Source organism: Euleptes europaea, chromosome 3 (assembly GCF_029931775.1).
Source record: "Euleptes europaea isolate rEulEur1 chromosome 3, rEulEur1.hap1, whole genome shotgun sequence".
NCBI classification, from domain to species: Eukaryota; Metazoa; Chordata; class Lepidosauria; order Squamata; family Sphaerodactylidae; genus Euleptes; species Euleptes europaea.
In genome coordinates, this window is record NC_079314.1 from 48742707 (window position 1) to 48759946 (window position 17240).

At 40.3% G+C, this 17240-nt stretch overlaps 1 protein-coding gene across 9 annotated transcripts in view; it reads left to right on the forward strand.

Moving 5' to 3' along the window:
* KIF21A (kinesin family member 21A) overlaps window positions 1-17240 on the forward strand; it is a 125223-nt gene that overhangs the window by 80012 nt on the left and 27971 nt on the right. For 5 of the 9 annotated variants that reach the window (XM_056847219.1, XM_056847222.1, XM_056847225.1 and 2 more), the window contains 11 exons: window positions 2247-2334; window positions 3782-3899; window positions 4261-4449; window positions 5049-5248; window positions 6470-6577; window positions 6874-6942; window positions 7066-7280; window positions 8777-8930; window positions 9963-10160; window positions 12378-12479; window positions 13716-13890. In XM_056847219.1, the coding sequence (XP_056703197.1) occupies window positions 2247-2334; window positions 3782-3899; window positions 4261-4449; window positions 5049-5248; window positions 6470-6577; window positions 6874-6942; window positions 7066-7280; window positions 8777-8930; window positions 9963-10160; window positions 12378-12479; window positions 13716-13890 (1616 nt within the window). The remainder of the gene's footprint in view (window positions 1-2246; window positions 2335-3781; window positions 3900-4260; window positions 4450-5048; window positions 5249-6469; window positions 6578-6873; window positions 6943-7065; window positions 7281-8776; window positions 8931-9962; window positions 10161-12377; window positions 12480-13715; window positions 13891-17240) is intronic. The other 4 variants (XM_056847220.1, XM_056847223.1, XM_056847224.1 and 1 more) reach the window with 1 other exon arrangement.

The window sequence follows — 17240 nt, forward strand, 5'->3', positions numbered from 1 at the left end:
TCCTTATGTTTTATCATACTGGATATGCTATAATCTAATACATACTAGCTTTTGCTAGAGGGTAGAACCATTAACATGAAACTGGTTGTAAATCCAAATTTAAAAAAAAAACTTAGGTGGCATCAACAATTCCTCATTGACTGGAGTAATAGTTGTGAAAATATTATGGATGTAGTAGCACATAAACATATGATCACATATTTTAGATTAATAAATAGTTTTTCTATGTGTAAAATAATCCTTTACTGTAGAGGAAGAGAAAGTCATAAGTTGTGATGTGATGGCTCCTAAGGTTCAGTAGGCATAGAATGAAGTGTTAATGATCCTGTTACAAGGTAGTGAGTAGTGTTATGCTCTGATCATTTATGTTTTAAGGTCCATTAATTCATGTTCCAAGAAATGCAAGGAAGAACTTAGAAGGGGACACTTCCAAGAATACTATGTGGCTTTATTGTTTTATTTTCCATAACTCAATCTGAGAACAAAAACAAGAGAGAAATAGCTAGTATCACTTGAAGCAGAAGGACCAGGCAAAAGCTCCCTAAAAGCACTTAACTGAGATGCTCCGTGAAGTTGGTGTTGCTTTAAAAAGCCTCCTTGATACTGCCTATACATGTCTAGCCTTTGTCTTCTAGGAATCTGTGGCCCAGGCAGATACCAGGGGCTACAGCTACACAGAATGTTCATTATAATTTTTGATCTAGTCCTTTGATCTTGGTCTGTTTTATGAAGAGCTTTCCTGTTATATTTTGGATGGCATATGTGTGTTTCTTTTGTCTGTACACTGTGCCACCAAGAATAACCCCATCAGGAAAAAGGGAGGTTCACAGGATAGATTTGAACTGAAAGGGCTGAGAGAGGAGTCTTTCAATAATGCCCTTACTTTCAGGATTGGCTGATGATCCTCTGCTGTCTGTTGAAGTTTTTAAGTGTTACTAAACTTTGTCTCTTATCATACAGGGAGGTTTGCTCCCACTGTTGATTTGCAGCACATTTATTATTATCATTATTATTAGTTTCCATAGCGGTTTTAATTGATCAAAGCATCTTGTACTTAGTTTTTTTTGTAGTCTCCCTATAGGGACATGACTAGCTAAAAGAGATCATGTTGAAATGTTGGTTCATTTTTACCTGCAGTCTTAGGGCTGGTAACAACAGAAGCGCTCAGTTTAAAAAAAAATTGAATTAGCTAAAAACCAAACAAACCTAAACTCTTAGCCCTTCTTATTTTATTTTCTAAGCACTGCACAGCTAGATCTACAGTTGTGAAATCGCCTCTGTATGTGAGACCAACTCCGAACAAGCCATAAATCCAACAGTGGTTAGCTCCTTCATGCGGAGGTGGTCTTAACCAATGGGCAACAGGGGCAGGTGCCTCAGGCCCCACATTGGGGGCAGCCCCAACTGCCTATGACCTCACCCCTTTGACAGAGAGGGGATGTCAGCTCAGCAGCCGAGGTTTCTTGCATCCTTCTCCCACATCTGGGGCTCAAGCAGACAGCTTCTGGTGGCAATAATAGGTCCCACCTGACTCACATGGAGAGAGGGCCACCCCTTGCTTGAATCTTGGTGGCAGGGGGTAGGCCCAGTGGTATGTGGTATGTTAGAAACTGCATACTTAAAGGGGGAGGGAATAATTGGCCCTGGAGAAAAGGTTAAGGTTTTGCTCTGTCTTCCCTTGTGCCATTTGAAGAACCTTCTCTGGGGGTATTTAAAGCCTGATGTGCAGAACTACAACTTTAAGGGCTTCCATGGGTTTAGCTCATCTTTACACCCACCTTAATTTTAAGCTGCTCTGGTTTGATACAGTCAGAATCATGGTATGGTACAATAATGTAGAGCTTTTCTGGTGGTTTAGCTGTATCTCCATAAGCACTTGGCAAGCCCGTCCCTTCTCCCATTTGCAGCTTACCAGTACTGTCTCTCAGCCTCTCTTCTGAATCTCCAGAACTATAAAATTCCAGAATTTTATGCATGAAAAATTCTTTGGGATATTTATTGTTCTCCTTGACATCCCAAAAACTCTTGCAAGAACCCCTGTAAGTAGAGTATCCAAGACTCTGAATATTTGTTACTGTTTGTTACTACTTCAGTATCCTTTCACTCTCGTATTCAGACTTGCATAGTTTGTTGATTTCCTCTTATTTTCAGCTTTCAGTGAAACACCAGATTGTAGCCAGTGCTTTAGGCAGGCTGCTGGTTGGAGCTTCTTTTATTACTTAATGCTTCCTTTTTGCATTTCATAGCGTTGTTAAAGAGGAGAACACAGATAATGAGCAGGAAAAGAAGGATGAGAAAGGCATTTCTGAAAGAGAGAACCATGAAGTAGAAGCAGTAAGTATTACAGTGTTAACAAAATTAGTCCTTGTTAACAGCAAATGTACTACATTGCCTAAAGTTTTAGTCAAGGTTGCCGTACACATAAAGGAAACACTGTTACTTCTTGGAAATGGTGAAAACAGGTGGAGGGTAGGAAGAGGACATAAAGAGTGCTAGCAAGATTCCAATACTGTAGCACTTTAAAGACCAACAAGATTTCCGTGGTGTAACCTTTTGAGAGCCAAAGCTCCCTCCTGATGGAGCTTATACCCTGGAAATGTTGTTGGCCTTTATGATGTTACTGGACTTCAACCCTGCTATTCTGCTGTTAGGTGTAGTGTATTGTAACCAAGAGTTGCTGCTGAGCTCTACAGTGGTTATCCCCAGAATCATAGAATCATAGAGTTGGAAGGGACCACCAGGGTCATCAAGTCCAAGCCCCTGCACAATGCAGGAAATTCACAACTACCTCCCCCCTCCACACCCCCAGTGACCAGAAGATGGCCAAGATGCCCTCCCTCTCATCATTTGCCTAAGGTCACAGAATCAGCATTGCTGACAGATGGCCATCTAACCTCTTCTTAAAAACCTCCAGGGAAGGAGAGCTTACCACCTCCCAAGGAAGCCTGTTCCACTGAGGAACCACTCAAACTGTTAGAAAATTCTTCCTAATGTCTAGACGGAAACTCTTTTGATTTAATTTCAACCCGTTGGTTCTGGTCCGACCTTCTTGGGCAACAGAAAACAACTCGGCACCCTCCTCTATATGACAGCCCCTCAAGTACTTGAACATGGTTATCATATCCCCTCTCAGTCTTCTCCTCTTCAGGCTAAACATACCCAGCTCCTTCAACCTTTCCTCATAGGACTTGGTCTCCAGATTTGAATTCTGGGGGGAGCTCATCCATCTCAAGTACTTGAAGGGCTGTCATATAGAGGATGGTGCCGAGTTGTTTTCTGTTGCCCAAGAAGGTCGGACCAGAACCAACGGGTTGAAATTAAATCAAAAGAGTTTCCGTCTAGACATTAGGAAGAATTTTCTAATAGTTAGAGCGGTTCCTCAGTGGAACAGGCTTCCTTGGGAGGTGGTAAGTTCTCCTTCCACGGAGGTTTTTAAGAAGAAGTTAGCAATGCTGATTCTGTGACCTTAGGCAGATGATGAGAGGGAGGGCATCTTGGCCATCTTCTGGTCACTGGGGGTGGGGAGGGGGAGGTAGTTGTGAATTTCCTGCATTGTGCAGGGGGTTGGACTTGATGACCCTGATGGTCCCTTCCAACTCTATGATTCTATGCTCTCTCTCAACAAGTGCCCTTTAATAGTTTCACGTAGTACTGAAAATCTTTGTGTATCTGCTCAGAAGATGATGTGCCTTCATGAACTGACTAAACTAAAATAATGCTCTTTGGTCATAAAATAAGGAAGGCTTGGATCAGTTGCACCCCCCCTCCATCTGTATTGTAGGAAGAAGGTCAGGAACCCAGCGATCATGAAGATGAGGAGGAAGATGAAGATGAAGACGATGACGACATGGAAGGTGTTGAGAGCTCGGACGAATCAGATTCCGATTCAGATGAAAAAGGTGGCACTTTCCAACACTGTTGCAGACATGAAAAAGAATTGTGGGTGATTTGAGAGCCAGTCAGATTTTCCCATAAAGACAGATATTGATTGTGTACTATTTTAATGACACAGCTTCTCTACTTTAAAGGCTTTTCTGTTGGACAATCTACTGCCAGGAAATAGGTGTTAATATAAATATATTTGGGATGTCTGATCTAAATTTGTTTGCAGTCATTTTTGACACCTGAAATAGTTTTATCACCTGATAATAATTAATAAAACTGTGTAAGGGGTTTTCCTAGTTAGATCCTTCTTGAATCAAGAGAGGCAATTATCTGAATTTATAAACCTGCCCTATTATGCTTTTTCTTAATTCACAGCAAATTATCAGGCAGATTTAGCAAACATCACATGTGAAATTGCCATAAAACAGAAGCTGATAGATGAGCTAGAAAACAGCCAAAGGAGGCTTCAGACTCTGAAAAGACAATATGAGGAGAAGTTGATGATGCTGCAGCATAAGATCAAAGATACTCAACTTGAAAGAGACCAGGTGCTTCAAAACTTGGGTAAGAGGAAGACTGTTGCAAAGCCAGTGTTTAATCCTCTTAGGAGGGCTTGGTAAAAGGCACATGGCAGAATAAAATGTTAATAGTCGTTCAGATCTTGGGTTCAAATCTCTGGGCAGCCATGAAGCTCCCTGGCTTTGTCATTCTCTTTTGCCCTAACCCTGCCTCACAAGTAGGGTTTGCCGCTCTGGCCTGGGAAATTTCTGGAGATGTGGGAGCAGACCCTGAGGAGGGAGCTCAACAGGGATGTGATGTCATAGAGTCCATTTTGCAAAGCTGCCATTTCTTCCAAGGGAACTGATCTCTATGGAGATCAGTTGTAATTCTGGGAGAACACCTGGCCCCACCTGGAGGTTGGCAACCCTACTCACAAGGTTATTGCAAGGTTAAGTGGGGTAATCCTATATCAGGGTCCTTGAGAGAGACAAATTTGATGACTCTTGGAAACTAACTTGTAGCCTCCTTTTTGTATAAAAGTCATAAACGGTAGTAGAACTGAAAATTGATGCCCAAATGAGATGATAAAAGAAATTTTAACATTAGAATTAGACATTGGGTATATGTGCTAAATATTTTTTTAAAAATCTACTCTCATTTAGGTTCAGTGGAATCCTGCTCAGAAGAAAAGGCAAAGAAGATTAAAACTGAATATGAAAAGAAACTCCAGTCCATGAATAAGGAGCTGCAGAGGTTGCAGGCTGCCCAAAAAGAACATGCACGATTGCTTAAAAATCAGTCTCAGTATGAAAAACAATTGAAAAAGTTGCAGCAAGATGTGGCAGAAATGAAGAAAACCAAGGTATGGATTTTTAAAAAACATTACATAAACTTGAATACAAATTGTATCAATCTGGACGATGAATGATAGTTACATTCATTAATTTTTCTGTTAGAAATGTCGGCAATGAATACTGGAAATGATAAAGGCTATACTTTTTCTATGACAAGCATTAATAGAGTAGAATTGATAGAATAGAGTAGATGCAAGTACAGATTGCTATTTACTGTTGTAAACATACAGGGTTGGATCCTACTAGCTTTTTGCTAGAAAAATGGAGAGGGGTTGATCCTATTGGCCATCAAAAAAAGCAATGCTGGGGGTCATGGTGCCCACATGGACAAAATCCACATGGGATGGGAGATGGTTTAAGAAGATGAACTGGACAAGATCAAGTAGAAATCTGGCAGGTTCCAGCCCACAGTTTCCATTGGGAAGCTGCTTATCTCTAATGTCTGACCACGTGGTAAGGAGAATTTCACCATACCTGTGCTTTTCCCCATGTGTCTGAGTGGGCCAGATGTGTCATGTGTGTATGATGGCAGACAGTCTTCTCTCCCCACAGGTGTTCATCTGTTGAGAGCCAGTGTAGTGTAGTGGTTAGCAGCGGTGGACTCTAATTTGGAGAACTGGGTTTGATTCCCCGCTCCTCCACCTGAGCAGAGGACTCTAATCTGGTGAACCGGGTTGGTTTCCCCACTCCTACACATGAAGCCAGCTGGATGACCTTGGGCTCTTCACAGTTCTCTTCGAACTCTCTCAGCCTCTCTTACCTCACAAGGTGTCTGCTGTAGGGAGGGGAAGGGAAGGAGATTCCAAGTCGATTTGATTCCCCTTAAAAGGTAGAGAAAATTGGCATATAAAAACCAACTTTTCTGCTTCTTATCACTTGGTAAGCATTCATCTGTGTTTACTTGGAGAAGCTGCAGGCTCTGTATACATTTTTCGATCATCAGCTTGTTCACCAGCTGCTCATTCGTTCCAAGATAATAGCAAACAACCCCCCCCCACACACACATACATTTTATAGCATTAATGGTCAGCGGAAATATGGAGATACTATAAGGAGTGATGGAAAATATTAGCCTTTTAGCAAAAGAGGTTTTTTTTCCTAGTGGTGACAGGGCAAACATTTTACAGAGAAGATTTTTTCCTTTGTGAAGTAAAACGTCTTGATAAAGGCTTGCTGGGAATGAAGGTGGGATATAAATGTAAATAATCAGTCAATCAATATTTATGCAGGTTCGCCTGATGAAGCAAATGAAAGAAGAGCAAGAGAAAGCCAGAATGAATGAATCTAGAAGGAATAGAGAAATTGCACAACTGAAAAAGGAGCAAAGGAAACGAGAGGTAATGTGTAGATGAAGCAGAGTATAACCTCTTCTATTTGTGTGACCTGACCTGATTTGTGCTGTGCCAAGAATTCCTGGATCCTGCGTGTTGGGTACAAATGGCTTATCCTGTGGCTGGTTGATTATGAAGAGTTTTGCAGGATGGCTTTTTTGCTTATGCTCTGGGAAGGACAGTTGTGCACACAGAAATCTTTCATGACATACAACCCTATTGCTTAATTTGTAAACGTAAATTTGGAGATGAGTCACCTTATGGTGCTAAGAGAATCTGATCTTGATGGCTCTTGTTTACAGCATCAGCTCAAGCTTCTGGAGGCTCAGAAGAGGAATCAAGAAGTTATTCTACGACGCAGAACGGAAGAGGTACCAGAATATTTTAGAATACATGCCAATACATTATTGGAAATTATGATATGATATTGTTCTGACTTATAAACCAGCTATGACATTACAGGACAGTGGGTCTGGGTTTTCTTGCTGTTTTAGGTTACCGCACTTCGACGGCAAGCAAGACCTTTATCTGATAGAGTGAGCGGGAGGGTGAGTCGGAAGTCGAGTTTGCCTGAACACCCTAATCAAGAACCAAATTCCAGTGTGTCATCAGTAGAGAATGATGGGTCAAGAGCGTCATCACAACAGAAGATGCGCATACCTGTAGCCAGGGTCCAAGCAATACCGGCAGCCACAACCAATGGAACTAGGTAATGCTGAAGGACGATTTCATCCTCCTTCAATCTAGGGTTTCTTTTTTAAAAAAAAAAACATAAATACAGACTTAAGGCTTAGACTTAGAGGCGTATCATGGTACATGGCTGTTTGCCTTGACTCTTTAGCTGTTACTGCTTATTTTCTGGCCCTTATAGATAGCTCTTTTTTGAGGCAATGCAACATTTTCAATACAGTTAGTCCAGATTGATATAAACATTCTTTTGTCTGATTAGGACACTGGAAAATTTCCTAACAGCAACCTTTGTGGAAGTGTGCTTTTCAGTAAACAGGACTTGGTGCATAAACAATTGGGGATAACATCCATTTCTACCTTCAATCTTACATCTCTGAGATGGATGAGAATTGACAATCATGTTGTATCAGGAAAAATTTGTTATACTAACTATCTATTAGAATCAAGCTCCATTATTGAGAACTGCTAGCAATTCCATCATATGTAAAAGTAGCTGTTTTTTGCTTATAGAAGTGGAGGATTGGTATCTATCAATTTTAACGATGTTCTGTAACAGGGAAATTTAAGTTTGAATATTTGTGTTCTGGATGCAGATAGTAATGGGAAAAATCTAAAATTGCAGGATTCATATTACTGAGTAGAAAAAAAACATGTTTTCTTAGTTTCAGCAGATTTCAGATCTGGAGGTTTTTAATTGCAGTGAATATAAAAAAGGGAAGATGACTTGGGATTTTCTCAAACATAAAGCTGCTGTCCAGTTTTTGGAGAAATTATCACATTTTAATGTATTTTTAAGGCAATCCCACTGAGATAAGTTTATAATACCACTAACCTAACAATTTCAGTTTTTCTAAAAAATTAGAAACACTTTCCTCCGTCTCTTCCTCAGATCTCTAATATTAAAAAATATCCTTCTCTCCAAGAGGAAGAATCTTTTAAAACTAATTTATTTTAAAAATAAAAATTTACACTACATTACAATGTTAAATCACATTTTTCTGTTTTGAAACAACTTATTCTCCAAAAATTATCAACAATCCATCATTATAATATTATAAATACAAAATCTAAAGCTTGTTGAAATAACAATTAATTAACACTCAGTGCGGCCCAGTTGTACAAGTCTAATGCTTTCCTCCAAAATTATTTTTTTCCAGCTATCAGAAACAACCATCTCTTAGTTGAAAAAGTTCTGCCAATTTTGATAGTTTTGCAATATCCCAGGCTTTTCGAATCCAGGATTTGATTGTGAGATGTTTACAAGTTTTCCAGTGTTTTTGAGGGTAGTAATTTTGCAGCTGTAATCATATCAAAAATTATTGTTATACAGACTTTTGGATTATATGCATTAATTAATCCCACTAATACGACCATGAGATCTAAAGAGATGGTAATCCCTGTAATATGATAGATTTCTGTAAGTCTCCAAGAGGAGGAAATTATTACTGGTACCGAATATGATAGAAACTTTATGTTATATTGTTTGAACAATATAAATCTTGGAATTGCATACAGGAGCAAGTATCAAAGAAAAACAATGACAACAAGAGTTTATTCATCCAAGGCAGCCAGAATGAAATGGCAGTTACTTGAACGCAGAGTCACTGAAATAATTATGCAGAAAATGACCATATCTAATATGGAGACAGATATGAATAGATTACTTAAGGTAAGGTGTTCACTATGCATTTTGTAGGTACCCATTCAAATAGTTGTTACTCGGGGGAGAAAGATATTATTCATTAGTTATAATTCATACATTGTGTGTCCTGACAGCATTTTAAAACTTCTGTCAAATTCTAGAGGAAAGTGGGAAAAAGAGTTACTGTTTCCTTTAGCAGTCTCTAGTCAAAGATAGGACATTTTGGAGGACTTTCATTCATAGGGTCGCCATGAGTCGGAAGCAACTTGATGGCACTTAACACACACACAGTCAGAAATTAATATACAAAACCAGTTTAAAAGAAGCCTTGGTTAGAATTTTTGACCCCAAACCTGGGCACCAAAATATAAGTTGAATCTTATATTATTATAAGTTGAATCTTTGCATGGTGTGAGGAACAAAATGTACCTTGGGCCTGGCTGTACACATAAGTTTGTTACTTGATAACTTAAGGTGGTTAAGAGTGTGCGCGCACACAACTGAACAAGTACTCACAAATTCAATAGAATTTTCATGTCCCCTCAAAGCTCTTTTGTTAAGTTATTTCATACATTCATCTTCCAGTCACTGGCTTGAATCTTGTAGAGGAGTTCAGTGGACAGAAAGGGAAGATCTCCAATTTGTCCCCTGATGGTGTTCATGGGGGTCTGGTGGATCCAAACGACTAAGCGGAGGATAAGGCTGCAATCCTACTTGTACTATATGTACTAACTTGAGAGTAAATCTCATTGGACTTAAAAGTAAATATGCACGGGATGGCAGTGTGCTGCATGTGATTTAGATATGGGTGTGAAACAACTGAAAATTATTACAACGCTATTTTTTATCACAACTGGGCTTTATAAGGGCTGGTTGTTATAAAGGCCAGTTGTGACAGAAATAGAGTTGCATCCATTTTCAGTCTTCCTCCCCACTCCCCATAAAATAAAGAATGTACAGCTTTGTGTCATTAATCTTCTTTTTCACTATAAAGGAGTTGTATGGCTGTTTTTTCTTATACTAACTTTCTTTTCCCCCCGTACACTTTTCCAACTTCAGCAACGTGAAGAACTTACAAAAAGGAAAGAGAAGCTTTCAAAAAGGAGGGAGAGAGTAATCAAAGAAGGTGGTCCAGATGGAGATAAAAATATTCACAACCTCAATGAAGAAATGGAATCGCTGACAGCAAATATAGATTATATCAATGACAGCATTTCCGACTGCCAAGCAAATATCATGCAGATGGAGGAAGCAAAGGTATGTCAGTCGAGATTTTGCAGAAGCATCAGTCTCATGTTAGGGGACCGCATTGTTTTTATTCACATGTGCATTTAGATTAAAACATCAGAGCCAGATTCTGATGTATGATTACTTTAGAAGATATTGGCTCTTATTCATTATGATTTCTGATCATTAAAGGCCTAGCTGTTTCTTTCCATTTGTACCCATTCCATTTTACCTTCCTGTCACACCCCACCCTAACCCTGGGGAGAAGGGGGGAGCCTGGGTGAAGCTCTCAGGGAGGCAGCAGCACAGCCACCACTGAAAGTGTCCTGTCTGTAGTTGCCACCTTTCTCACCTTTGATGGTGGGGGAACAGAGAGTAGGGATTGCAAGGAGGAGTCTACAAGCTCATGATCTTTCAAAACTCCATGCCAGCATCCCAAGTCCCACTAAATGCCCTTGCTAATAGCACAGAATTGTAACGCTTTCCCAAAACTTACAAAGAGGTTATGTCCCTAACTATAAAGTGGGGCCACTACCAAAAAGGAATAGGCTACAGTGGATGCCAGGCAAGCAACTCTAGGTGTGTAGGAGGGAATAGCCAGGTAATAATCAGCACCGCATAACTGGTGCATAACTGGTGCACAAGAACGTGTGACAAGAGATGGTCCCTTTGCTATGTTGGTCCTTGACCATGAAGGGATTTTAAGGTTATAACCAACATATTGATCTACAGATGGAAACAGAGTGGCAGACAGTGTGAGACTGGTGAGATACATTCCCTTCAGCATTCCCCTGACCATAATTGAACTGCTGCATTTTAGACCTGTTGTGGTTTCCCATGTAGATACCAGGACCTCAACAGAGCTGCAGCTGATGTTTTCTGAAACTCTGTTACCTAAATCATTATTATCCAGCCCACAAGCCAGCTGAGGCAGACACTCCCCCCCCCTACTCTTGATCTGGGCTGGCGAGGCATGACCAAGTGACATTTATGTCATATCTGACCCTAACAATTGAGTTTGCACCTCTGCCTTAGATCCTTGGGGGAAGGCCCTTTGGTTGGCTCCCTCCAGAGATGGCTTTTGCATAATTGACTGAGGATCTGTCTTCACATTCCTCACATGCCCTTGGTGTAACTCATTGTCATTTTGATATCAGTTTGATCCAGACTCCATTTTCCTTTGCTAGGCCCATGCTAAGATGTGCATGTGTACTGGGATCAAAATGTGGGCCCCCTGTGAGGGTGAGTCCCAGGGCATCATATTCTAAGGAGCATGGACTCCATTTGAATCCATTAACCACTGAGAGTGGACCATCCTAACTGGTCTTCCTTCTTTGTGAGGAGGTTGTCACAACTGAGTTTTCCAGCAGATAATCATCTGACCTCCATCCTCCCAATCAAATCAATAACTAAGTGCTTGATATAGAAAAGACTATCCAGTGCATGCCCCTTTTCATATGTTGATCCCATCACAACCTGGGACAATCCCATGGGTGTCATGGTACCCATGAAGTCCAGAACATGACCTGACAAGGTGACTGTGGCATGCATGTTGAAACTTCCAAGAGGATCCTTGAGGTGCTCAACATAGCTCCCAAGATTGCCCCTGTCAGCTTAGCCAGGATGCCCAGTGGCCAGTTAGGGGGATCCCAGAATATCCCAAACCTATCTCTAGTACACATAGTCAAAGCTGGCCCTAGTACACATAGTCAAAGTACACATAGTTAAAGCTGGCCTACATTCGCACAAGGTTTGTGCTGATCAAGAAACTAAGGGCTATCTGCAATCAAGCTCAGTATTGGGGGAGGAACTTACAGCTGTCTGATAAAACAGAATGGACCATATCTAATTCATCCAGTCATGTTTGGGTCAAGCATCCCCAGGTCTACCTGCTTTTTGTACAATATGTGTCTTATTTCTCACAGACCTGGCATTGCACAACACTGAGCTTGGAGTAAAGGTATGTAAAACAGCATATCCACTCATATCTCCCCAGATGAGATGGAGCTTAGACAAGGCAACCAGCTCTACCACCATAGTTCTACGTCTGTGTTTCCACACTAATGCTCTTCCCACTGCCATATGCACCACCTGAATTGCTAAAGAGCCAAGCCATATTATAAATCATATACTACCCAGCTCACTGAAATGCTTGTCTCTTCCTCTCCTCATAATTCATATGGAAGCATGTAGCATTCCGATGATTTTCCTAAATGCTTTGTTTGTCGTCTTCTATTGTTTACGTAGGAGGAAGGAGAGACTCTGGATGTCACAGCAGTGATCAATGCCTGCACTCTAACAGAAGCTCGATATTTACTCGATCATTTTCTTACCATGGGCATTAATAAGGTAACACTAAAAGCAACCATATAAATCTTCCTTTTACTGAGTAAGTGTGTTGGCCCATCTAGCTTATGTATTGTCTACTCTGATGTATTGTCTACTCTACTATCTTTCCCAAGGTCTGCTTGAGAACTTTTAATTGTAGGTAGCCATTTGGCTGGCCCAACAAGCTACTTGCAGTACTTGAACAGTGAACATAGGAGCTTCTGAGTCAAGTGTGTCTTCTACTGCTTAATCATGGCCACTTCCCAACGGGATGTTTTCCTTTTATCCTTTACAAAGGAGCGCAGCGGCCACTTGTTTGCAAGGGCAATCCAGAGTATCCTGGTGAAGACTGGTGAAGAATCTGTTACCAGGCAAATCTATTGGCTGCCCATGGAAACATGTTGAGACATTTGTTGTATTATTATTGAGTTGCAGTATTAATTGGGCTCCTCACACACAAAATATGTACCCTGAAGGTGTTTCAGTTCAACAAAGTCGATTTAATTTTTTTGGGGAAAAAGAAAAAAAATATTATTTTATATTCAACATACTGTTGAAATTTAATCTGGGTGGTAGGAATTCTACATGCAGAATATGGTTTTACCCCCTCACACTGCAAAATGCTGCTACTGGGAGACAGTGGACTCCACAGGAAAGGTGGGGTACAAATGTTTTTATAAATAAACGAACATTGCTGGGGGCAATTGGAGGGATGCAGTGGGAAAGGGGAATCGGTGAAAATCACTCTCTGCTCCCATGCACACAGATCTGTGTGACTGGACCTAGCACATGGCTTGGAAAGCAGTTAATAGGTATTTTCCATACATGCTGGTAGTTCTTTCAAGATATTGAATAAGAATAGAATATTATATAGTAAGAAAACAAATAATTTGTACTGACCTTGTTTAAGTAGTTTAATCATTTCTGAGGAAGAACTAAACAAAACGAATAAAACAATGCAAAGTTTTGACCTAGCTGAAATGATATTGCCTGAAAATGAAACCTAGATAGGATGTTTTTTACTGTTTGTGTTGTCTTTTTCTAGACATTGAGGCACACTAAGGTTTAGTCATAGTATGTGGGTATATTTACAGGGCAAGTCCCACAGGTTACAGCTTTGTATCTTAGACTATAGAGCATAAACCATATCCCAGTGAAATCAAACATTCTTCGATTTAGGATGGCAGCCATAAACAATCAAAATGTAAACTAATGTAACACTTGCAGATGTACAGATGCTGTTTGTCTCTTTCATAGGGTCTCCAAGCAGCCCAAAAGGAGGCTCAGATCAAAGTTCTTGAAGGACGCCTTAAGCAAACAGAGATCACTAGTGCTACCCAAAACCAGTTACTGTTTCACATGTTGAAAGAGAAGGCAGAATTGAATCCTGAACTGGATGCTTTACTGGGCCATGCTTTGCAAGGTAATTCAGGTATTGTACGAAATGGACATTATTCTGCATGTCAAGATTGCTTATGTTGCATGCTGAATTAAATATTTTTCAAATGATGTGGTGTTATGAATAGATGCTGTACTTTTGTATAATAAAACTTAACATTTGTTCATGGGAAAGCTTTTTGCAAATATCAAGCTCTAAAGCAGTGAAATGCAGGACACAACATAATCCATTTGAATTCAGTACCCAAGTAACCTCATTAAAAATGAAGGCCTTTACAAACTGGAGTACTGTAAATTAAATTCTCAGCATATAAATTTCATTTGTGTATCATGCATGTGCTATGGCATCTATTCTGCTAGATTTTAATCTGTTTTATAAGATAATGTAGGAATCTTTATTTCTTACTCTTACTCTGCAAATTGGATCGGTTTTGATTGGAGTGTTGCTTTTGTTTCCTCCTTGCTGTTGTTTTACACAGACCTAGATAGTATACCACTGGGTAAGTATATGTAGCTTTTCTGTGTACCATACAGCTGCATGTGATACTAATGATATATGTACACACTAACTGGCGCATCATAACATGTGAGCGTGTATGACGTTTGCATGTCCTGTTCAGATAAATGTACTCATTATTACATGCTTATGGAGTCCTTTTTTCTTCAGGGATCCCACTCCTTACACAGCACCCTTGTTAACAATTGAGATGGACATGAATGCACCCAGTTACGAATGTAGTATGAATGCTCATTCACTGAGACACTGATACGTTTGCTTTCTCTCTCTTGCCTTTAATTACTGTAGTTGTAACTGACATAACAGTTTTTTCAGGCAGAATATGACACTTAACCAGTTCATTTTAGTGGTGCAAAGATAACAGCTTCTTGTGCAGCTAAGTGTTTCATAAGAATTCATCTAATGCAGGCTGCGTCATTAATTTAACTGATGTATGCTGTAGTTGATAAGTTGTGTGTTTCATAGGTAAGAGTGCCTATTATTATTCATTAGCAGTGCTTGTGAAATAGTTAATGAGTAGAATACATGTTTGTGTTTGAATTGTGGAAATGCTTCTCTTCTGCTTTCTAATGCTTTTTCTTTGGAGAAGACTGACACACAGTTTCAACTAGAGGGCGAGAACTCTCATGGTCAACTTTACTAAACCTTTTCTTAGAAAAGAAGTGGGCTTCCAACCTTTAAAACTGGTTTTCAGTGACTATTCTGTTGAGCATTCTCAGACCTCGTTTTAGTTTCCTTGTTTTCAGATAAGTAGTGAGTTCTAACATAGGTACAAATTTAGAGTCTAATAATACCTTAAAGAACAACAAATTTTTCCAGCATTACAAGCTCTCATGAGTCAAAGCTCACTTTGTCTTATCTGACAAAGTGAGTTTTAACTCATTGAAGCTTTATACCCTGGAAAGTGTTGCTGGTCTGGTGCTAATGGACTTGCATTTTGTTCTGCGACTACAGACTAACATAGCTATCCATCAGCTTCACATTTGGCATTCATCTGTCTGTAAGGACTGTGGCCCCATTCGAAATACTAGCCTTAAAGAACTTCTGCCTCTTAAACTGAAATGGTTGGCAGAAGGTCTGTTCAGATGGGAGCTCAGCCATTGCCTTCTATCTGTAGCAGTAGGAGCAGAGGGGCTGTGGCTCAGTGCTAGAGCATCTGCTTAGCATACAGAAGGTCCTAGGTTCAATCCCTGGCATCTCCAGTTGAAGGGACTAGGCAAGTAGGTGATGTGAAAGACCTCTGCCTGTGACCTTGGAGAGCTGTCGCCAGTCTGAGTAGACAATACTGACTTTGATGGACCAAGGGTCTGATTCAGTAGAAGGCAGCTTCATGTGTTCAAAATACATTAGGCCAAAGTTTTCTCCTTATCTCTCCTCAGGTAAAACCCGATTGCTATGCAATTAGCAAGGGGTGCCTTCTGGGGCACCCCTTGCTGGGGAGAAGGGAAGTGAAGAACAATGCTGAAGATATTTTTGTGCAAAGGGGAGTGGTGGGATTCGGGACACTAGTAATAATGGCAGATATGAGCGTGGGAATTGGGATGGGTAAAGGGGAAGCAAGCTTAGGCCAATAAGACTATAACCATAGTGCTGGTCAGTTCATTTGTGAGTGCTGGAAGTGTTGATATAAGTATGGAGGTGTTTCTCATCCTAGGCAGGGCATTGCCAAAGGAAAGTTCCTGGTGGGCATTGATTAGGGACTTCAAGTGGAAGGTTATGGTCTGTGTGGGAGTGGTAGGAATAAAGAGGAGAGACATCAGCTGTCAAGATATAACCTTAAATACATAGGTAAGCAATTCTTGCTGTCCTCGTTTAGCTAGCTAACAAGGTAGTAGTAAAAGGAATCAAACTCTATACATTTTGGAGAATTTGTCTGCCTAACAGTGATAGGAAAAGGTGGAAATAAATACACATAATTCATCTAATACAGATGCAGCATGTTTTGTAAAGACAGAATGGGGACAAAAATGATGCTGTTAGCATTTAGGAGCCTTTAAATGTGAGAACTGATCAATAGATAGTTTCAAAGCACTGCTTAAAGACCCCTGTTCCTATTACATCTAAATCCAGCAGCATAGAATTAATATATGTACAGAGCTCTTTCCGCCACTTGAAGAGAATGCGATTTTCTTGCACATACAGAGCTCTGAATTGTGGTAATGAAATATATAACTTTAGAAGATTTTTAGCCTCTCTGTTACTGTGCATGATTAGTTAGAAGCAGGCTCCACTGAATTCTGTGTCATTCAAGTAAGAACCCAAGTCACTGCTGGCTGTTTCTTGACTTACTTAGTAGATACTAAAAAGAAATCTCTGCCGAGGAGGCAGGCCTGTAAAGGTAAAGTGTGCCATCAAGTTGCATCCGACTCATGGTGATCCCATGAAGTTTCACGTCATGGGTTTTCAAGGCAAGTGATGAGCAGAGGTGGTTGGCCATTGTCTTCCTCTTCACGGAAGCCCTTTGGGGGTCTCCCATCTAAGTACTGACCATGGTCAACCCTGCTTAGCTTCCAAGCTGCGACAAGATTGAGCTAGTCAGGGCTACTAGTACTGCTCATAAATGAGTGTGATTCTGTTAATGGCATGCCTGATATCCTTTTGCAGAATATGCTTTCATGCTGGGCCTATAAATTAAATCCATGAAAGTGACTAGTCAATCTATCCACTTTCCTATGTTAAACTTTTAAAGTCTAAAAGAAAAAAAAACCCTCTTTAAAGCTTCTCTACCTTGTCACTTCAAGGCAATTTATGGGTCTCAACTGGTCAAGTGAACTGCTATTTGTTAGCTTGCTTTTGTTAGCACACAGATTGAGACAAGGAGCACTGGAATTCTTGTTATAAAAAGATTGACACCTTTCTGTCTTCGG